The 22733-nt window shown below is 42.8% G+C and overlaps 1 protein-coding gene across 4 annotated transcripts in view; it reads right to left on the bottom strand.

The window, feature by feature from the left end:
- The window catches only part of MTRF1 (mitochondrial translation release factor 1), a 34793-nt gene continuing 16648 nt past the window's right edge, over positions 4589-22733 (bottom strand). For 2 of the 4 annotated variants that reach the window (XM_021065101.1, XM_021065102.1), the window contains 5 exons: positions 21839-22011; positions 18867-18984; positions 14653-14789; positions 12272-12370; positions 4829-5177 (listed from right to left, as the gene is read on the bottom strand). In XM_021065101.1, the coding sequence (XP_020920760.1) occupies positions 5064-5177; positions 12272-12370; positions 14653-14789; positions 18867-18984; positions 21839-22011 (641 nt within the window). In that variant the 3' untranslated portion in view covers positions 4829-5063. Of the gene's footprint in view, positions 5178-12271; positions 12371-14652; positions 14790-18866; positions 18985-21838; positions 22012-22733 lie in introns of all 4 variants that reach the window. The other 2 variants (XM_021065103.1, NM_001243580.1) reach the window with 2 other exon arrangements.

The raw sequence follows: 22733 nt of genomic DNA, 5'->3' as shown, positions 1-22733 counted from the left end.
GTGTTTAATGTTGCTACTTCTGGAAGATTCTGAACGTTATTACAATATTTTCAGTACTAAGTGACATATAAATTCATTAGGATGTTGAAGTTCCCGTCGTGGCGCAGTGGTTAACGACTAGGAACCATGAGGTTGCGGGTTCGGTCCCTGCCCTTGCTCAGTGGGTTGACGATCCGGTGTTGCCGTGAGCTGTGGTGCAGGTTGCAGACGCGGCTCGGATCACGTGTTGCTGTGGCTCTGGTGTAGGCTGGTGGTTACAGCTCCGATTAGACCCCTAGCCTGGGAATCTCCATATGCCGCCGGAGCGGCCCAAGAAATAGCAAAAAGACCAAAAAAAAAAAAAAAAAATCATTAGGATGTCTTAGACAAAGATGAGGTCCTAGAGAACAGCATTTATAGATGGCCTTAAATATGAAAATCAGGCATATAAATAGGTTGGCATCTCACCAAATCAACACTTCATTCCGAGGAACAAGGTTATTTTCACAACCTCTTGATATGAGTGTTACTCATACTGTTCTTTCAGTTCCTTTCCACCAATCCTTTGAAGATTTTGGAACTGTCTTTATTAAGGAGTTTTAACGAGAGTTTTAAATTAAAATATTTAAACAAACATACCTTGAATCGTACAAAAGCACAAGATTCAAACAGCTTGGGATTCATATATGCCCTGACATTCCTTGAAGTAATACAGTACAGCCTATGCTTTAAAGAAGTGTTTTATATATGTACTAATCAACATTAGTTAAATATTCAAAATCAAGTGTTTAGAGATTTGTTAGAGAACTTTTATTTAAAACCCAGACCACTCCTGTTGCTAGTTTGTGAAGTGTTACCATAACCTAATGAATGAAATCTTCAATATTATATGAATAGGTGGATAGCGCACAGCAGGAGAATAACTTTTAAAAACTGTTTGGGGGAGTTCCCATCTTGGCTCTGCAGTAAACGAACCCGACTAGTATCCGTGAGGACAAAGTTCGATCCCTTGCCTTGCTCAGTGGGTTAAGATCCCACATTGCTGTGGGCCATGGCATAGACCAGCAGCTACAGCTCCAATTCGACCCCTGACCCGGGAACCTCCATATGCCGCAGGTGTGGCCCCAAAAGACAAACAAAACAAAACAAAAACACCCTAAAAACAACAAAAAACTGTTGTGGTTTCTCTGAATATTGTGTCCAATAATTTCACTCCCAGGCCTTTACCCAAGGGGAATTAAAACATGTCCATAAAAAGACTAGTGCATGTTCATAGTAGATTTATCCATAATAACCAAAATTAGAAATAATCTAGGCGTTCCTGTTGTGGCGAAGCGGAAATGAATCTGACTAGGAACCATGAGGTTGTGGGCTCGATCCCTGGCTTCACTCAGTGGGTTAAGGATCTGGCATTGCCATGTTGCTATGGCTGTGGCAAAGGCTGGTGGTTACAGCTCCAATTCGACCCCTAGCCTGGGAACCTCCATATGCTGTGGGTGCGGCCCTAAAAACCAAAAAAAGAAAGAATCTGAATATATATCGATAGAAATTTAAAAAATTATTAGTAGTATATTATTCTTTTTAGGGCCCCACTTCCAGGCTAGGGGTCAAATCGGAACTACAGCTGCCGGCCACAGCCACAGCCACAGCAACTCAGGGTCCGAGCTGCACCTGCAACCTACATCACAGCTCACACAACGCTAGATTCTTAACACACTGAGCGGCGACAGGGATCAAACCCGAATCCTTAGGGATACTAGTTGGCTTTGTTACCACTGAGCCACAACAGGAACTCCTAAAAAAATTAATTGTGGTATATTCACAGAGTATAATACTACTTGGAGACTAAACAAAACAATCTTTGATACCTGAAGTATTGTAAGAGAACAGGTGTTCTCTTAATGGTGCAGCAGGTTAAGGATCCGGCTTTGTCTCTGCCCTAGCTTGGATTGCTGCTGTGACACAGGTTCAATCCCTGGCCCAGGAAATTCCATATACTGCAGGCACAGCTGGAGAAAGAAAAATTTGGAATAAAAGAAACCAGATATACAGGAGTACATACTGTATGACCATTTATGTGGACTATTTGTGTTTCCAGAACAGTGAAAATAAGCCACGGTGAATAAAAAAAATCATAAAGGCTGCCACTGTTGGTGGAGGGAGAGTTGGCAGATTGCTGGATTAAGTGGAAAGGAACACAAGGAAACTTTCAGGGGTGATGGAAATGTTTCCTCTGCTTTGTGTTTTGTTTTGCCTTTTCTTTAGAGCCAAAGGTGTGGCATATGGATGCTCCGAGGCTAAGGGTGGAATCTGAGTTGCAGCTGCCTGCCTACACCACAGCCACACCAACGCTGGATCCAAGCTGGGTCTGCAGTATACACCACAGTTCACAGCAACACTAATCCTTAACCCCCTGAGCGAGGCCAGGGATTGAACTTGCATCCTCATGGATACTAGTCAGGTTTGTTTCTGCTGTGCCACAACGGGAACTCCCATCAAATTCAATTTTAAATTAACTCTAAGGTTTATTTTATTTTTTTCAATTTTTGGGGGTCTTTTTTTAGGGCTGTACCCAAGACATATGGAGGTTCCCAGGCTAGGGGTCGAATTCTGGAGCTGTAGCTGCCAGCCCACACCACAGCCACAACAACACCAGATCCGAGCCAAGTCTTTGACCTACACCACAGCTCATGGCAACGCTGGATCCTTAACCCACTGAGCAAGGCCAGGGATTGAACGCACAATCTCAGGGTTCCTAGTTGGATTTGTTTCCGACAGGAACTCCTAAGGTTTATTTTTTTAAAAAATAAAATTTGTGATTCCTTGATACTCTAAAGGCAGTATGCATATGAGGCAATAAATTTTGGCTCTCCAGATTTTTTACAAGAACTCTGATTTATGTTTGGCTTATATGTTCATCCCTTATTTTTCTACTGACAGGTAAAGATGTCAAGTTTATCTTTGTGGTTTGGAAGACTAGTGGGTCTATCTGAATAAAGCAGGATTTTGAATTTAACTGAATGTTCCTGTCTGAAAATAAAGTATATCACAACTCATTAATTAAACAGATGTCCCCTAGATCCTTGGTAGTCAAGGTGGTGTTTGTGGGTCAGCAGTGTCCATCATCACTCAGGAGCTTGTTGGAAAAGTAGGATCACAGTCCCCAGATCTACTGAGTCAGAATCTGCATCATGGCAGGTTTCCCAAGTGATATGTAATAAATACAGAGGCTTGAGAAAAACATCGTTAGACTATCTTCATTTTGCCTTGTTTTTCACACATTGTTTTATTTCTTGCTTTTTAGGGTTGCACCTGCAGCATATGCAAGTTCCCAGACTAGGGGTCAAATCAGAGATGCAGCTGCCAGCCACAGCCACAGCCACAGCCACAGCAATGCGGGATCGATCCGCACCTGTGAACTACACTGAAGCTCATGGCACACTGGATCCTTGAACTCGCTGAGTGAGGCTGGGATCGAACCCAAATCCTCACAGATATGAGTCGGATTTGTTTCCGCTCTGCCAAAACAGGAACTGCCTCACACAGTTTTAATATTTGCATGTCCTTGGGTAATCATTTCTGCTATATAAAAAGCCTGAAAACAAAAATCAGTTTCTGTGTTTCTAACCTGTACTCTGAAACTCTCTATTCCACATTCTTCCAAATTAAATCAGATTCTCCAGAGATATCAATTACATGGGGGGGGGGGGAGACGACAATGCCTACCCCTAGGGAAATAATGATATTGATTCGAACAGGATAAAATGTCTCTCAACTCAGATAAAACTTTAAAGAACGCCAGTATGTAACTAATACATCCAATGACATTTTATCTCACTGATTTAAATTAATGTGTCCCTGGTTCATGCCCAGATTTCAGCACGCGCATACACACACAAATCAGTGAATGACTCTTATTTTGCCTGAAACAAATGTTACGCTGGGAATTACCAAATAGTGATGCCCTCATTCTTTCTAAATTTATTAGCTGGCATTCTTTATTTTTTTAAAGTTTTATTGAATTGTAGTTGATTTACAATATTGTGATTCGGCTACACATACACACATATTCATTCTTTTTCAGATTCTTTTCTCGTACAGATTATCACAGAATATTGGGTAGAATTCCCTGTTTTACTCAGCAGATCCCACATACCACATAGTTGGCATTCTTTTGACTCAGGAAACTTCCTGAGAAAAATTACTTAATACAATTAGAGTAGATGACATACTTTGGCTCCCTGCTCAGCTGGCAGCTCTGTAAGGATGAGGTTTTATGTATCACTGCACAAAACAAACCACAGTGAAAATTACTCATATCACACCGCATCCGCCATGCTGATTAAGTCAAAGGTTTGATCCCTGGCCTCGCTCAGTGGGTTAAGGATCTGACGTTGCTGTGGTGTAGGTCGCAGATACGGCTTGGATCTGTCATTGCCGTGGCCGTGGCTGTGGCTGGCAGCTATAGCTCCGATTCAGCCCCTAGCCTGGGAACATCCATAGGCCCCAGGTGCAGCCCTAAAAAGGCAAACAACAACAACAACAAAGGAGCCATTTGAGTCCTAACTTTAACGTGAATAACAGTACTTTTTTTTTTTTTTTTTTTGTCTTTTAGGGCCACACTTGTGGCATATGAAGACTGCCAGGCTAGGGGTCCAATCGGAGCTGTAGCTGCAGAACTACACCACAGCCACAGCAATGCAGGATATGAGCTGCATCTGCAACCAACACCACAGCCGTGGCAACACCGGATCCTTAAACCACTGAGCAAGGCCAGGGATTGAACCCACAACCTCATGGTTCCTAGTTGATTAGTTTCCGCTGTGCCACAACAGGAACTCAGACAAGATCAATTCTTAATACTTTATGTCTTTTTTTCAATGATGCATGCTTCATTTCTACTTGAAGAGCTGGACAGTCCTGTACAGGAAAATAGAAATGGGACTTGATGCATTAAAAAATATTTTGTGAGTAGTGGGTTTTTTAGCTGTACTTTATGAGCGTTCATAAAGATGTCCATGCCTCAGTCCGCTTCTTGACCTAGGTCCATTTCATTTATATAATAATAAATAACAAATCAGCATTTATTTTGCTGATTTAAGGTTTTCATCCAAAAATTCAGTAATGGCTTCTTCATCCGCTGTTTGAAGCAGTCTCTGAATTAGCAGATCCAGGCACTTCTCCCCACATAAAAATTCCTGGTAAAAGAGAGTGATGACGAAAAACTGATTACTAGAAATAAAGGAGAAACTAAACAAAGAATTAAGCATACATTTATTTATTTATTTTTTGTTTTTTTGGCCATACCTAAGACTTGTGTAAGTTCCCAGGCCGGGATTGAACCCATGTCACAGCAGTGGCAACATCGGATCTTTAACCCACTGAACCACCAGGGAACTCCTATTTCTTTAATGTCATTATTTAATAGCAATAAAGAATTACTAATCTACAATACAATGAGCACCACTGCTATCTTGGGAGGATGCCTAGTTAATATTGGCTTTTTATGTAAAAATTGAATCCAGGAGTTCCTGTTGTGGTGCAGTGGAAACAAATCTACTAGGAACTATGAGGTTGTGGGTTTGATCCCTGGCCTTGTTCAGTGGGTTAAGGATCCAGTGTTGCCGTGAGCTTCAGTGTAGGTTGCAGATGTGGTTAAGATCCAGCATTGCTGTGACTGTGGTGTAGGCCAGCAGCTGCAGCTCTGATTAGACCCCTAGCCTGGGAACCTCCATATGCCGCAGGTGCAGCCCTAAAAAGCAAAAAGAAAAAAAAGAAAAAAAAATTGAATACAAAAGACAAATGGAATATTTTTTCCTAAGTTGTTTAAATTAGCATTTTGTTCAAAAATCAAAGAATCACCTTTCTTTAAAATTCCTTTATTCAAGTTCCATTGAGGCTCAGCAGATTAAAGACCCAACATTGTCTCTGTGAGGATGCAGGTTTGATTCCTGGCCTCGCTCAGTGGGTTAAGGATCCCATGTGGTGGCAAGTTGCCGCACAGGTCAGAGATGCAGCTCTGATTTGACCCCTGGCCTGGGAACTTCCATAGATGTGCTGCAGGTGCACCCTTAAAAAGAAAAAAAAAAAAAATTCCTTTGTTTGAGGAGTTCCCTGGTGGCTCAGTGGGCTGGGGATTCAGCATTGTCACTACTAAGACTCTGGTTGCTGCTGTGGCTCGGGTTTGATCCCTGGCCCAGGAATGTTCGCATGCAGTGGGCGTGGCCAAAAAAGGGAAAACAGATTTTTTTGGTTTGATTTTTCTGACACCATGGTCCTAAGGTTTTCAAGCCATCTGTGGGAGGATGTTTGCTGGAAACCTGTCGCCCTGGTAAGGTACACGCTGCTCTGGTCCTGCTCAGACAAAGCTTCCCTGGGATATCCCGGCTCATGCGTCTCATGCCAACCTTCCAAATTCCAGTTATTGAACCCAGAAGTGGTTTATAATAGCTCTGTTTTTTTCCTAAGTTGGAAATACAGGGGCCTTAAAATCTAGAAGTCCTTGATGATTGGAAAATATTTAGGCTGAATTTATTTCAGGGCCAGGTGTCTTGAGGTCTGCAACTTGCTTCCTAATGGTTCAATAGCAATGCAGGTGCATATTTAAGAGGAAGTAGAAGAGGAAGAGAGAAGGCAAACACAGCAAAATATCAACTGTTGCATCTAGGTCTCGGGTATATATAGACTAGACTTGAAACGTGTGCTTGAAATTTCAAAACAAAAAATTGAGAGAAAAACCTCTTATGTTAACCTCTGAATAATTCAGTTAGGTGAAAACTTTCCATTTGGCTGCCCTGCTGTCTTCCCCTGAAGTTCCTCTCTCAAAAATGAGTATAACAATGACTTCAGGAGTTCTCATTGTGGCTCAGTGGAAAGGAATCCGACGAGAAGCCATGAGGTTGCAGGTTTGATCCCTGGCCTTGCTTGGTGGGTTAAGGATCTGGCGTTGCCGTGAGCTGTGATGCAGGCTGCAGATGTAGCTTGGATCCTGTGTTGCGGCAGCTGTGGTGTAAGCTGATGGCTACGGCTCCGATCAGACCCCTAGCCTGGGAACCTCCATATGCTGTGGGTGCAGCCCTAAAAAGACAAAAAAAAAAAAAAAGAATGACTTGAAGTACCTTTCTTTCTCTCTCTTTTTATTTTGGCTGCGCCTGTGGCATGTAGAAGTTCCCAGGCCGGGGATTAAACCATACCACAGCAGCAACTCAGCCGCTGCAGTGACAATTCTGGATCCTTTAACACACTGCACCACAGGGGAACTCCCTCAAGTACCTTTCCCGTGTTATAATAAAGCTTCAGTGTAACAGAACTGTTGGGATTAGTGATTTAGCACAGCCTCCTATTTTGGAAATGCTCAAAATCCAGACATTGGCTTAATAGAAAATTTTCATTGTTCTTGTTGGCTGTGCCCAAGGCATGTGAAAATTCCCAGGCCTGGGAACGAATCTGTGCTGCAGTTGTGACCTGCGTCACAACTGAGGCAACACCAGAGCCTTAACCTGCTGTGCCACACGGGAACTTCCAACAGAAGTGTTAACTAAAATTTGCACCACTGGGGGGGTTCCTGCCATGGCTCAGTGGTAATGGACCTGACTAGTATCCATGAGGACGAGGGTTTGATCCCTGGCCTTGCTCAGTGGGTTAAGGATCCAGCATTGCTGCGAGCTGTGGTGTAGGTCAGAGACTCAGTTCGGAGCAGGCTGATAGCTGTAGCTTGGATTGGACCCCTAGCCTGGGAACTTCCATATGCCCTGGGTACGGCCTTAAAAAGCAAAAGCAAAAAAAAAAAAAAAAAAATTAGTGTGCCTGTAAGCTCAAATTATTATGATACTGTCAAAGTGATTTCATCACTTGGAAATTACATAAAAAGTATTATTACTCTTATTGATAACCACATTAAATTTAGAGTTTAACTGGATTAATTGGAGCTAGCATACAAAGATGGAAGATGGAGTTAATTTTTTATTTTTATTTTCGTATTTTTAGGGCATATGGAGGTTCCCAGGCTAAGAGTCAAATCAGAGCTGTACCTCTGGTCTATGCAACAGCCACAGCAACGCCAGATTTGAGCCAAATCTGCAACCTACACCATGGCTCACAGCAACGCTGGATCCTAACCCACTGAGTGAGGCCAGGGATCAAACATGCTTCTTCATGGATGCTAGTCAGATTTGTTTCTGCTGAGCCACAACAGGAACTCCCAGATTTTAATGTTTTACTGCAGCATTTTTTTCATATCATTTTCAAACTTTTTCCTTTCACTAATACGGAACGTTTTCTTTCTTTCTAATAAGCTGGTCAGTGCTTAGGAGACCATACCAATACGACTGTCCTCTCATTCCGAGTCTGATATGCTAGTTTAGTTAGTAATAACATGTTATTATTTTGGGCCAAAGTCAGATATTTTATAACTGCAAAAGCCAGTTGAGGAGTTCCCTGGTGGCTCAGTGGGTTAAGGACCATGCTTCGTTATTGCTGTGGAGCAAGCTCAATCCCTGGCCTGGGGAATTCCTCATGCTGCTCTCCCCATCCCCAGCCTCCAAATAAGCCAGTTAACCTGCCTCTGTTTCATGACTGAATACTATACTGAGCAAAATTATATGCCCTTCTAAAAAATACTACTGGTTGTAAGAACTATCACCATGACTAGAAAAACAACTGAAAGGTTGTTGTGTAATTAGAACGACATGGCCAAACATGTTTGGTTATTAGTGGGTGTTTCCTGAGGAAAGGGAAGTTAGTCAATCTTTTTTTTTCTTTCTTTTTTTTTTTTTGGTTTTTTGGGGCCACACTCATGCATATGGAGGTTCCCAGGCTAGGGGTCTAACTGGAGCTACAGCTGCCGGTCTATACCACAGCCATAGCAACACAGGATCTGAGCCGTGTCTGCAAACTACACCACAGCTCACGGCAACGCTGGATCCTTAACCCTCTGAGCAAGACCAGGGATCGAACCTCATGGTCCCTAGTTGGATTTGTTAACCACTGTGCCACAACGGGAACTCCCTTTTTTAAAAAAAATTAATTTAATTTTATTTTTTTAGTCAATCTTTTCCCCTTTTCAACACGGCTATTATGTTCCTATGCAAGACAGCCTTAAATTGCTGAGAAGACAGAGGGAGCAGCATAAGACACATAGACATTTCTTTCTTTCTTTCTTTTCTTGTCTTTTTGCCTTTTTCTAAGGCAGCACGCGCAGTGTATGGAGTTTCCCAGGCTAGGGGTCCAATCAGAGCTACAGCTGCCAGCCTACACCAGAGCCACAGCAACACCAGATCTGAGCCGTGTCTGCGACGTACACCACAGCTCATGGCAACGCCGGATCCTTAACCCATTGATCGAGGCCAGGGATCGAACCTGAAACCTCATGGTTCTTAGTCAGATTCGCTAACCACTGAGCCATGACAGGAACTCCCAGACATTTCTAAATATCTTAAAAACACAGACATTTCCTCTGTAAAGTCAGGACTTTAATTTGGTGCAGAGAATAAGACAAAATCAAGTCCAAGAAGCCCAAGAGGATGGACTGGGAATTGGGAGTTAACAAACTATTGCCTTTGGAGTGGATAAGCCATGAGATGCTGCTGTATAGCGCTGGGAACTGTATCTACTCACTTATGATGGAGCAGGATGGAGGAATAATGCGAGAAAAAGAATATATACAGGTATGTGCCTGTGGGTCACTTTGCTGTACAGGAGAAAACCGACAGAACACTGGAAGCCAGCTATGATGGAAAAATAAAAATCATTAAAAAAAAAAAAAAGGCCCAAGATATTACATGGTACCATTACATGGTACCAAGACCAAAGATCAAAAGCTTTATCACCTTTTTTTTTCCCTCATAGTCCTTAATGGGAACCAGTTCACGTTCCCCGTCAGTGGAAGCAAAAGGGAAGCTTCTCTGTGCCCCAGCATTCCTGTGTCATTGTCAGTGATCCCACCAACAGGGGATTTAGTTAATGTTCAAACCCAAGGGACTGGGTCTTTTCCTCAACAGCTTAACTGTAATACCTGAATCTAATGAACACACATAATGGTAGGCAGAGCTCCAAGATGCCCCCTGGTGGAAATACCATCATGGCTCAGTGGTTTATGAACCCGACTGGTATCCATGAGGACGCAGTTTTGATCCCTGGCCTTGCTCAGTGGGTTAAGTATCCGGTATTGCTGTGGTGAGCTGTGGTGTAGGCTGCTGATGCGGCTTCAATCCGGAGTTGCTGTGGCTGTTGTGTAGGCCAGCAACTGTAGCTCCAGTTTGACCCGTATCCTGGGAACCTCCAGATGCTGCAAGTGCGGCCCTAAAAAGACAAAAAAAAAAAAAAAAAAATTTATAATAATAATAAAAAAATAAAAAGAGAGAGAAAGAAATGTGGGTAAGATGCCCCCTGGTGTACACACCTTGCAAAATTCCCTCGAGTGTAGGCAGAAGCTGTGAATATGAGGGGAAACCACTCCAGTGATTAGATGGTTAATTGGTTAACACTGATTTAATCAAAAGGAATATTATCCAGGTAGGCCTGACCTAAACAGGTGAGTCCTTGAAAAGGACAGTCCTACAAGAGCTTCAAAGTGGGAGAGGATGCCTAGGGAGGAAGCAGCTGTGGTGGGACTTTGGGACCTGAGAGCAGCATCCAGCTGATGACCAGGAGGAAAATGAGAGCTTTACTCTGATAACTCAAGGAAATGGAATTCTGCCAACAACCACATAAGCTTGGAAGAGGACTCCAAACTCTAGAAAGGCATGCAACCTGGAATTCGCACTGTGGCTCAGCGGGTTAAGGACCCAACTAGCATCTATGAGGATGTGGGTTCGACCCCTGGTCTCAGTCAGTGGGTTAAGGATCTGGCGTTGCTGCGGCTGTGGCACAAGCCTCAGCTGCAGCTCTGACCCCATCCCTAGCATGGGAACTTCCATATGCCGCAGATGTGGCTGTTAAAAAAAAAAAAAAAAATTGCATTTTAACTTCCGAGAATACTGTCTTGTTACAAAGGTAAAGGAGACAGATTAGGAGTTCTTGCTGTGGCACAGTGGGTTAAGGATCCAGAGTTGCTGCCACAAGCTGTGGCACAGGTTGCAGATGTGTCTCAGATCCAGTGTCGCTGTGGCTATGGTGTAGGCTGGCAGCTGTAGCTCTGATTCAACCCCTAGCCTGGGAACTTCCATATGCTGTGGGTGACACTGTTAAAAAAAAAAAAAAGAAAAAAGAAAATACATGAACACATTATGATTGTATAACAAAGAATTTAGAATTTAAAAGATAGCTGTTTCACAGATTCACAGACAAAGAGAACAGACTTGTGGTTGCCTGCCAAGGGGGACGTGGGGGGAATGGGATGGACTAGGAGTTTGGGGTTAGTAGATGCAAACGATTACATGAAGAATGGATAAGGTCCGGAGTTCCCGTCGTGGCTCAGTGGTTAACAAATCTGACTAGGAACCATGAGGTTGAGGGTTTGATCCCTGGCCTTGCTCAGTAGGTTAAGGATCCAGAGTTGCCGTGAGCTGTGGTGTAGGTTGCAGATGCGGCTTGGATCCTGCGTTGCTGTGGCTCTGGCGTAGGTCAGTGGCTGCAGCTCCGATTCGACCCCTGGCCTGGGAACCTCCATATGCTGTGGGAGCAGCCCAAGAAATGGCAAAAAGACAAAAAAAAGAAAAAGGAATGGATAAGGTCTTATTGTATAGCACAGGGAACTATATCCAATCTTCTAGGATAGACCATGATAGAAAAGAATGTAAAAAAAAGAATGTAGATATATGTTTAACTGAGTTGCTTTGAAGTAGAGCAGAAATTGGCACAATGTAAATCAACTATACTTTAAAATATACATATATATATATATATATATATCTTAAAAAAATAAAATAGGAGTTCCTGTCGTGGGCTCAGTGGTTAACGAATCTGACTGGGAACCAAGAGGTTGTGGGTTTGATCCCTGGCCTTGCTCAGTGGGTTAAGGATCTGCCGTTGCCATGAGCTGTGGTGTAGGCCAGCGGCTATAGCTCTGATTGGACCCGAAGCCTGGGAACCTCCATATGCCTTGGATGCAGCCCTAGAAAAAAAGACAAAAAGACAAAAAAAATAAATAAATAAATAAAGTAAAAGATAGCTGTTTCAAAACTGGCATATTCTTACCAGCAAAGTAATAAAATTGTTTGCAAATTTTGGGTACTAACATAAACTATCACAATGACTTTAAATTACTCAGTAATATTTCAGAGATTACTGTCTAGAATTTGACTGTTCTTTCTTTGAAAATCAAAGGTACATGAAGCACATTCAGTGATATTACCTTGATATTACGAACTTCATATGCTATCCTGTGGTCAGTGACTCTATCCTGGGTGAAGTTATAGGTCCGGATTCTCTCTGACTGGGCTCTTGTTCCCACCTGTGCCGTATCAAAAAGCAATTTATATTTTAACTTTATAATTACGTTTACTAAAATGGAAAAAGTACTTGTAAATGACTTTTCTATTTTAACAGTTTTTTTTTTTTTTTTTCCCCCAGGACTGCACCTGTGGCATATGAAGGTTCCCAGGCTAGGGATCGAATCAGAGCTACAGCCGCCGGGCTACACCACAGCCACAGCAACCCCAGATCTGAGCCATGTCTGTGACCTACACCACAGCTCAGGGCAATGCCAGCTCCTTAACCACACTGAGCGAGGCCAGGGATGGAACCTGCAACCTCATTTTTCCTCATTGGATTCATTTCCACTGTGCCACGACGGGAACTCCTTTAACAGTTTAAACATTTTTTTTTTCAGTTTAAATATTTTTAAAATTCATATGTTCATACAGCAGAAATTGACAGAACATTGTAGATCAACTATAATAAAGCATTTTTAAAAAATTCCTATATTCAAAGTGACAAGGAATAAGAATGGGCAGAACTTATTGTTTAAGACTACAGGTTTGTAAAGCTTAGTGATGCGATAAGAATTAGTGTCTTTTTGGTACTTCAAAACATTTAAAACCAAATTAGCTTTCTATCTCAATCAGTTCTTCCTCCTGGTTTATATAAATGACCCCACAGCGTTCCCTTTGATCTAAGTAGGAAACTTTTTTTTTTCTTTTTGCCATTTTCTTGGGCCACTCCCGCAGCATATGGAGGTTCCCAGGCTAGGGGTTGAACCTTCAACCTCATGGTTTCTAGTCAGATTCGTTAACCATTGCGCCACGATGGGAACTCCATAAGTAGGAAACTTGCCACCTACACTTTAATAACGGTTCTCAGGAGCTTACTATCTGCCAGGCTTTGTTACAGGCACCTAAACGAACAGACCTTCTCCAACTGCCCACTTCCAATGGATGTTTTATTATATCCTCCCTTTCCATGTCTATTATCATTCAAGGGCTCATTACTTTCACACAGTCCTGTGAAAATCTCCTGATTAATCATCTATTGTTGTGCTGACTTTGCATTGCCCTGCTTAGTTTTCCTAAAACATAGTTTCCTCGAATCTGACTAGTGTGCATGAGGACACAGGTTTGATCCTTGGCCTCGCTCAGTGGGTTAAGGAGCCGGTGTTGCCGCGAGCTGTGGTGTAGGCTACAGATGTGGTGTGGATCCTGTGTTGCTGTGGCTGTGATGTAGGCCGGCAGCTGCAGCTCCAATTGGACCCCTAGCCTGGGAACCTCCACATGCCGCGGGTGTAGCCCTAAAGAGACAAAAAAAAAAAAAAAAAAAAAAAAAAAAAAAGAGGCAGTGGCTTGTAAATAAGCATTCCTGTCTGCAAATGTTATACCAATACTGTGGCACAAACTGGGATTACCACAAACAGAGAATTAATATATTATTCATCCTGTCACTTTTATGATTTGCAAGTTAGAATGTGGGTAACAGAAATTAGAAGTGTGAAAGATTAGGACACTAAGATGAAAAGAATAATAAACATTTGGTTTATACAATTCATTGTCCTAAAAGGCCACAAAATCTTCCAAATTTACTGTAGCATAACTATCTGCAACTAACTCAAAAACAGTTATTTCTGGGTTTCACTTTCTCTTCCAATTTTTCTTAAAGACAAACTTTACCTTTTTTAGATTTTAAAATCATGTGATACTTTGTTTACTTAAAAGGACATTTATTCATTCTGCTTAAAATGTATCTATATATTTGAATAAATAATACTATAAATGTGTATCACACAAAATTCAAGTACAAAAGGGTAAACAGCAAAAAAGAAATCTCTTCTACTCCTTGTTCTCAGACTGCAACAGAAGGGATTGCTATTACCAGTCTTTGGCAGTGCCAGATATTTTTTGATCTCTCATAAAGTTTTAGTAAGAGCATTAGGTTTTTAAATTTAAAAAGCTGAAAAATCTCTTAATTTCCAGAAAATTGTCTTTGACGCTAATTTCCTCTAAAGACAATTATGATATAAATATTGCAGAAAAAGCAACTGGGAAATCATTTTGAGTTTATGCATATCATTTCCACTTATTTGCAAAGTGGCATGTCCGAGAGTAGCCATAACTTGCTAGTCTTAAATTACTGTTGTTTACAAATGGGCATGTTTTCCTATGCTCCAAGGTATTCCCATTTGAACAAGAACATTTACTACATTTTCTATAGAAAAGGATGACTTTTTATGCAGAGCATTAAGTTATTACACTAAGTAAATTCTTTTTTGTTGTTGTTGTTTTTTTACACTAAGTAAATTCTTACCTGCAGTTTCCTAGCACTTTGTTGTTGACACTTCTCTTTCTCAATAATCTGCTGGTAGAGTCTAGCTCTCAACACACGCAAAGCTATTTCTTTATTTTTTATCTGTGATCGTTCTTGTTGGCATTCTACTACAAGTCCTGAAAAACAACAGGGATCAGAATTAAACTGGAGCTTCCACAAACCAGATTAGACTAGAAATGAGGTGTGAATTATATCTCAATAAAATCGATAAAAAAGAACTGAGGAACCTTTTAAAGGGAGAGAGATTAATTAGGAAAAGGATTAAAAACATTTTAATTAGGAGTTCCCTGGTGGCCGAGTGAGTTAAGGATCCAGCATTGGCACTGCTATAGCACTGGTTCAGTCCCTGGACAAGGAACTTCCATATGCTGTGGGCATGGCTAAAAAAAATTAATAATACACTTAAAAAATTTTTTTTTTCGTCTTTTTGCGTTTTCTAGGGCTGCACCCAAGGCATATAGAGGTTCCCAGGCTAGGGGTCTGATCAGACCTCTGGCCGCTGGCCTACGCCACAGCCATAGCAACAAGGGATCTGAGCCACATCTGTACCTATACCACAGCTCACAGAACAGTGGGATCCTTAACCCACTGAGCAAGGCCAGGGATCAAACCTGCAACCTCATAGTTCCTAGTTGGATTCGTTTCTGCTGCAACACGACGGGAACTCCACTCAATAAATTTTTAATTAGCACACTCTATAACCTGGGTTATGATGGTACTTGCTGTAGATGGCTCTTTAGATTTTTCTAAATGAAAGTATTTCAAATGAGAAGGATATACTGCATAACACAGGAAAATATAGCCATTATTCTGGAATCACTCATTATTTTTTTTAATTTTTAATTTTTTTTCTTTTTAGGGCCATACCTGCAGCATATAGATGTTACCAGGCTAGTGGTCGAATTGGAGCTACAGCTGCCGGCCTATACCTCAGCCACCAGATCCGAGCCCCATCTGAAATCTATACCACCGCTCAGGGCAACTCCAGATGTTTAAGCCACTGAATGAGGCAAGGGATCCAACCTGCATCCTTATGGATACTAGTTGGGTTCTTCACCGCTGAGCCACAATGGGAACTCCTGTAATCACTTGAAATGGAGTATAATCTATAAAAATATTGAATCACTAGGTTGTACACCTGAAACTAGTATAATATTGTAAATCAACTTCAATTTAATATTGTAAACAACCTCAATTTAAAGGATAAGCCTAGGAGTTCCTGTTGTGGCTCAGCAGTAACGAACCTGACTAGTATCTGTGAGGACTTGGGTCTGATCCCTGGCCTCACTCGGTGGGTTAAGGATCCGGTGTTGCCGTGAGCTGTGGTGCAGGTTGCAGATGCAGCTCAGATCTGGTGTTGCTGTGGCTGTCACATAGGCTGGCAGCTGCAGCTCCAATTCGACCTCTAGCCTGGGAACCTCTATATGCCACAGGTGCGGCCCCCAAAGAAGGAAAGAAGGAAGGAAGGGAGGAAGGAAGGAAGGAAGGAAAGAGCCTTAAGTTCTGATTAAGTCACAGAACCAGATCTAAGTGAGTAAAAAATAAATTGGCCCAAGGTTAAGTCTGGTCTGACAAGACACTCATCAGTCGGTTTGCAGAGTCAGCATTTTGTGGCTGCCCAGGGTGGATTTATAATCCTTTAATGTTTTAAAGTATTTTGGTTCATTTTGTCAGAATTTTGGTCACCTTTACCTTGTTTTTAATTTTTAAGTCATCTTAAGCTAATTACTACTGCTCTTGACTGTTTTAATAAAGAAAAGGGTTTAGCTAAAACACATGAAGTATTCAGCAATTTGTGGATTTCTTAAGTAAACTATGGTAAGCTACAAATACAAGTTTACCTGCAGTGAGAAAGGATGTATTTACATATGCATAGAAAAGAATTTGGAAGGATATACACCTAAGATCCATACCAACAGTGGTTACTGAGGATTGTTACAGACTTTGTTTGTTTGTCTTTTTAGGGCTGCACCCTCAGCGTATGGAAGTTCCTAGGCTAGGGGTTGAATTGAAGCTGTAGCTGCTGGCCTACACCACAGCCACAGCAACACCAGATCCGAGCCGAGTCTGTGACCTACACCACAGCTCACGGCAACACCAGATCCCTAACCCACTGAGCAAGGCCCGGGATTGAACCAGAGTCCTCATGGATACTAGTCAGGTTTGTTACCACTGAGCCACAACGGGAACTCCCGTTAACAGATTTTTCTGTACTTTTGCTCATGGTATATATTCTAGGTTTTTATAGTTTCTTAGGGAATAAAAGTCAATAAAGAACTTAATAGAATTATAAAATTATCCTGTTACTTTAACTTTTGCTATAACAAACAGCACAAGTAATAACAAGTCTTTGGAAATGAATTAAAATTTAAAAGGGACACTTGATTTCAAAATGGCCTCATCTTTCTTTTAAAAATCACACTAAAACAAGAACAAGGACACAAACTCCGTCAGAAATAAAATGAGGTGATGTGTATAAATCCTAAACACAATATACAAAGACAGAAAAGTGAGTTGATGGCTGTGCACCTGAAATACTGTAAATCGACTATACTTCAAAAAAAAGTAAATTGACTTACAAAAAGAGAGGCATTCCCACTCTGGCACAGTGGGTGACGAATCTGACTGCAGTGGGAGTTCCCACTGTGGCTCAGCAGGTTAAGAACCCAACTAGTATCCATGAAGATGCGGGTTCGATCCCTGCTTGGCTCAGTGGGTTAAGGATTCAGTGTTGCTGTGAGCTGCAGTGTAGGCTGCAGATGAGGCTTGGATCTGGTGTTGCTGTGGCTGTGACATAGGTCAGCAGCTGCCGCTCCAGTTCAACCCCTAGCCTGGGGAACTTCCGTAGGCCACAGGTAAAAAGACAAAAACAAAAACCAAACCAAACTGAAACAGAAAAACAAGATGCAGTGGCTGGGGTCGCTCCCCAGATGCAAGTTTGATCCCTGGCCTAGAGCAGTGCGTTAATGATCTGGCTGCGTTGCTGCAGCTGTCGCATGGGGACTTGTGTATGTCACAGGAGAGGCCATTCAAAAAAAAGAAAAGAAAAGAAAAAAGAAGAAGAAAAAGAGAAAAGAAAGTAGATGGAAGAATGGCAAATGACTCAGCAGAGAGGAAGAAAGCAAAGGGTGAGGCCAACCTCTCTTGTTGAGGGCAATGCTGACCAGAAACTAGCTCATCTGCCCACTGAGTGCCAGGCAGGCGTCATCACTGAGGCACTGCGTGCTTCAGCAGTTTGGGCTGATAGCCTGGGGGCTAAACATAGAAAGTCAACTAGATTTTCAAGTCCCCGCCCTCAATCTGTAGGAGGTGTGAGGTATAGTGTTTTTACCAAACCAAAACACTGCATCTTGTTTTTTTGTTTTGATTTGGTTTGGTTTTTTGTTTTTGTCTTTTTACCTGTGGCACATGAAAGTTCTCCCGGCTAGGGGTCGAACTGGAGCTGCAACTGCCTCCACAGTATGTGGAGATTGCCAGGCTAGGCATCAAATTGGAGCTGTAGCTGCCAGCCACAGCCACGCAGGATCCGAGCCTCATCTTTGACCTGCACCACAGCGCACAGCAATGCTGCATCCTTAACCCACTGAGTGAGGCCAGGGATCGAACCACTGTCCTCACGGATGCTAGTCAGATTTGTTTCTGTTGAGCCCCAAGGGGAACTCCAGGAGCTACAGGCTTTATAGAATTAAATAAGGAAAGCTCCGGCCTTGAGATGACATAGGTACAAAGGAAGGCAAGTGTGATGCATAGGACTGCAAAAAAAAAAAAAAAAAAAGGAGTAAGTAAAAGTTTGCTTATTGAATGGTGAGACTTTGATCATCCAGTCAAGCGCATCCTGGAGGATTTGTTACAGGAGAAAACAAACCACCCAAGACAAAAGATCTATGAATGCGCACATTCCAGGGGCCCCATCACCTGACTGCCCTTCAGCTGAAACTCAGTAGTGACTCAGTGGCCCTCATGCACTCAGAGCTTTTAGAACCTCACCCTTAAATATATACACAAGCCAAGAATGTACCTTTTCCAAACAGAAGGGGATATGAACACACTGGGGACCTTAGACCCATGACCTCAGCCTCACCTTAAAGGGTTCATGCAAGAAATCAGGCACTAACTTCCACAGGCCACAGGGGTGGCTCCGGGAAAAAAAAAAAAAAAAAAAAAAGTTCAAAAGCAAAAGGGGACTAGCTTACCTGTGGGGACGTGGACGAGTCTGACGGCACTATCGGTTGTATTAACATGCTGTCCTCCTGCTCCTTTGGCTCGAAAAGTATCTATTCGCAAATCCTTGGGATCCACTTTCACATCTACCTAGAAAAAAAGTGCAGCCTAAGTAAATTCCACACTCAACAAATAACCTTTTTTGTTTTTGGCCATACCCGAGGCATATGGAAGTTCCCTGGCCAGGGATCAAACCTGTGCCATAGCACTGACCTGAGCTGCTGCAGTGACAATGAAGGATCCTTATTAACCTGATGAGCCACAGAGAAGTCCAACAAATGCTTTAACACTAAAGTGATTCCAAGATGTTTCAAATAAACTGTACTGTTTTAAGCCATAGCCATTTGACTAAGAAGTGAAATAATGTATATTGAATACAATAATGAATAACAGATTCTCTATTCCAACAGATGCTATTATTATTATTATTATTTTGCTTTTTAGGGCCACACCTGGGGCATATGGAGGTTCCCAGGCTAGGAGTCCAATTGGAGCTACAGCTGCCAGCCTACACCACAGCCACAGCAACGCCAGATCCGAGCCAGGTCTGCGACCTACACCACAGCTCACAGCAGTGCCAGATCCTTAACCCACTGAGCGAGGCCAGGGATCAAACCTGTATCCTCATGCAACTAATCGGATTCATTTCCACTGCACCACGATGGGAACTCCAACAGATGCTGTTTTTAACACTGACTTATGATGCTGATCACTGAGTTATGTAATCTTTCAAAAGTGTCATCATCCATCATCCCAAAGCTACACTGGGTACCAAATACGTAAAAAATAAATATGTTTGTATGTATTTACAAAAGTCGATCCTCCTTATTCCCTGATTCTGTATTTGCAAATACGAGTAGTCACTAAAATGTATTTGTCCCCAAATCAATTACTGCAGCACTTTCACAGTCATTTCCAGATGTGTGCAGAGCAGCAGAAAACTCAAGTTGCTCTACGCAAACACAGAGGTTAAACAAAGCGACACTCTGCTTTGTTTCAGCTCCTACAGAGAGGAGCAGAGGATGAAGGCAAGAGTCCAGGGCAGCTCAGCGCAAGAAACTCTGGCTCCAGGGTTAGTTGCCCAGGGTCTGAATTTCAGCTCTGGCACTACGAGCGAGGTGGCTTCAGGCAAGTCACTTAACACACCTCTGAACACCACTTTCTCTTTCATAAAATAAAGAAAATATTTGCAGACGCAAACTATTGCATTTGGAGTGGATAAGCAATGAGATCTGCTGTACAGCACAGGGAACAATATCTAGTCACTTGCGATGGAACATGATGGAAGACAACGTGAGAAAAAGAATATATATACATGTGTGACTGAGTCACTCTGCTGCACAGCAGAAACTGACAGAACACTATAAATCAACTAGAATAGAAAAAATAAAAATCTTACCAAAAAAAAAAAAAGAAAATAGAATCTACCAGGATAGGTTATTTCTAGGATTTAAGATTACAATCAGTGTTTTTTTGTTGTTGTTGTCATTTTCTTTTTGTCTTTTTCTAGGGCCACACCTGCAGCGTATGGAGGCTCCCAGGCTAGGGGTCTAATCAGAGCTGCAGCCGCCGGCCTACGCCACAGCCACCGCGACTCGGGATCCGAGCCGAGTCTGCGACCCACACCACAGCTCACGGCAACACCAGATCCTTCACTCACCGAGTGAGGCCAAGGATCAAAGCTGTGTCCTCATGGACACTAGTCAGGCTCATTAACCTCTGAGCCACAACAGGAACTCCCACTTTTGTAAATTATTGAACCAAAGGAGGGGGTCAAGGGAACCTTCAGATAGATGGATAGCCAGTTGGTCAGAGACAGAAGACAAACCAGATCCTGTGACTGGCCTCTGAAGTGGGAGGGGAGGCCATACAGCGGACTGAGTCTAGCCGGTGGGATCTGAGGCTATCTCTAAGTAGATCGTGTCAGAATTGAGTTGAATTGCAGGACAACCACATACTGTCCACAAAGAATTGAAGAATTGTGAGTTCCCCTGTGGTGCAGCAGGTTAAGGATCCAGTATTGTCACTGCAGTGGCTCAGGTAACAGCTGTGGTGTGGGTTTGATCCCTGGCCCAGGGACTTCCATATGCCATGGATACAGCCAAAAAATAAAAAGATAAAAAGACAATGAGTTCAGGCACAGCTAAAAAACCCCAAAAAAACCATAACAACAACAACAACAAGAACAAAAGAAGCGAAGAATTGCTTTGTGGAGGGGAAATGAACCCCACACATTGGAAGTGCCGAAGTATTCTGTGAGTGAAAAGAAACTCATGGACTTGGGGAACAGACGTGTGGTTGCCCAGGGGGAGGGGGAGGGAGTGGGGTGGATGGGGAGCTTGGGGTTAACAGATGCCAACTATTGCCTTGGGAGCGGATTAGCAATGAGATCCTGCTGTGTAGCACTTAGAACTCTGTCTAGTCCCTTATGATGGAGCAGGAGAATGGGAGAAAAAAGAATGTATACATGTATGCGTACCTGGGTCCCCATGCTGTACAGTAGAAAAAAAATTGTATTAGGGAAATAACAATAAATAAAATTTTTTTTAAAAAGTATTCTGGACTTCCCGTCGTGGCGCAGTGGTTAACGAATCCGACTAGGAACCATGAGGTTGCGGGTTCAATCCCTGGCCTTGCTCAGTGGGTTAAGGATCCACGTTGCCATGATCAGTGGTGTAGGTTGCAGACGCGGCTCGGATCCCATGTTGTTGTGGCTCTGGTGTAGACCGGTGGCTCCAGCTCCGATTGGACCCCTAGCCTGGGAACCTCCCTATGCTGTGGGAGCAGCCCAAGAAATGGCAAAAAAAGATGACCAAAAAACAAAAAAAAAACAAAAACGTATTCTGTGAGTAGACAGAACGCACAGGAGGTTTTCCTAGAAAATGCAACTGCGGTTGATTTTCATCGACGATGGCATGGGGGGGGAGTTGATGCAGAAGGTTACCTCATCTGGTTGAGGCAGCACGATAACTGACATCGTGCCTGTGTGAATGCGCTGCATCCTTGACGACAGGCCCACCTCAGGGATCCGCTGAACTCGGTGAATCCCACCTTCATACTTCAAATGCTTATAGACATTGGCACCGGAAATTCGGGCGGCTGCATGGTGTAGCCCACCTATGAAAAAATATTCCAGAAATGCCAATGAATTCTACTTTGAGAGGGAGCAGGATCTTAATTTTTTTTTTTTTAATTTTTTTGCTTTTTTTTAGGGCCGCACACGCGGCATATGGAGGTTCCCAGGCTGGGGGTCCAATCGGAGCTACAGCTGCCAGCCTACACCACAGCCACAGCAATGCCAGATCCAAGCCATGTCTGCAACCTACACCACAGCTCACGGCAACACCAGATCCTTAACCCACTGAGCGAGGCCAGGGATCGAACCGCAACGTCATGGTTCCTAGTCGGATTCGTTTCTGCTGGGCCACAATGGGAACTCTGGGACCAGGATCTTAAATACCCTTAACCTAAGACCTGAACGTAAACACAGAGCCTGACATAAGAACGCAAAAAAGGGACAAAACTATATTTTCTCAAAGTAAGTAGATTTAGATATAAAAGAAAATACACCAAAATTTTATTTTATGATTTTTTTGGTAAGGGACTGAATCTGAGTCATAGCTGCAGCAGTGTGGAATCCTTTAATCCGTTGTGCCAGGCTGGGGATTGAACCCACGCCTCTGCAGCGACCCGAGCTATGGCAGTTAGGGTCTTAACCCACTGCACCCCAGAGGGAACTCCCTCCTCCTTGACTTTGGTCTAAACATGAACATATGGGAGTTCCTGTTGCGGCTCAGTAGGTTACGAACCTGACTAGCATCCAAGAAGATGTGGGTTTG

This window comes from Sus scrofa, chromosome 11 (genome assembly GCF_000003025.6).
Source record: "Sus scrofa isolate TJ Tabasco breed Duroc chromosome 11, Sscrofa11.1, whole genome shotgun sequence".
In the NCBI taxonomy this organism is placed as follows: Eukaryota; Metazoa; Chordata; class Mammalia; order Artiodactyla; family Suidae; genus Sus; species Sus scrofa.
This window is presented reverse-complemented; position numbering and strand designations above follow the sequence as displayed.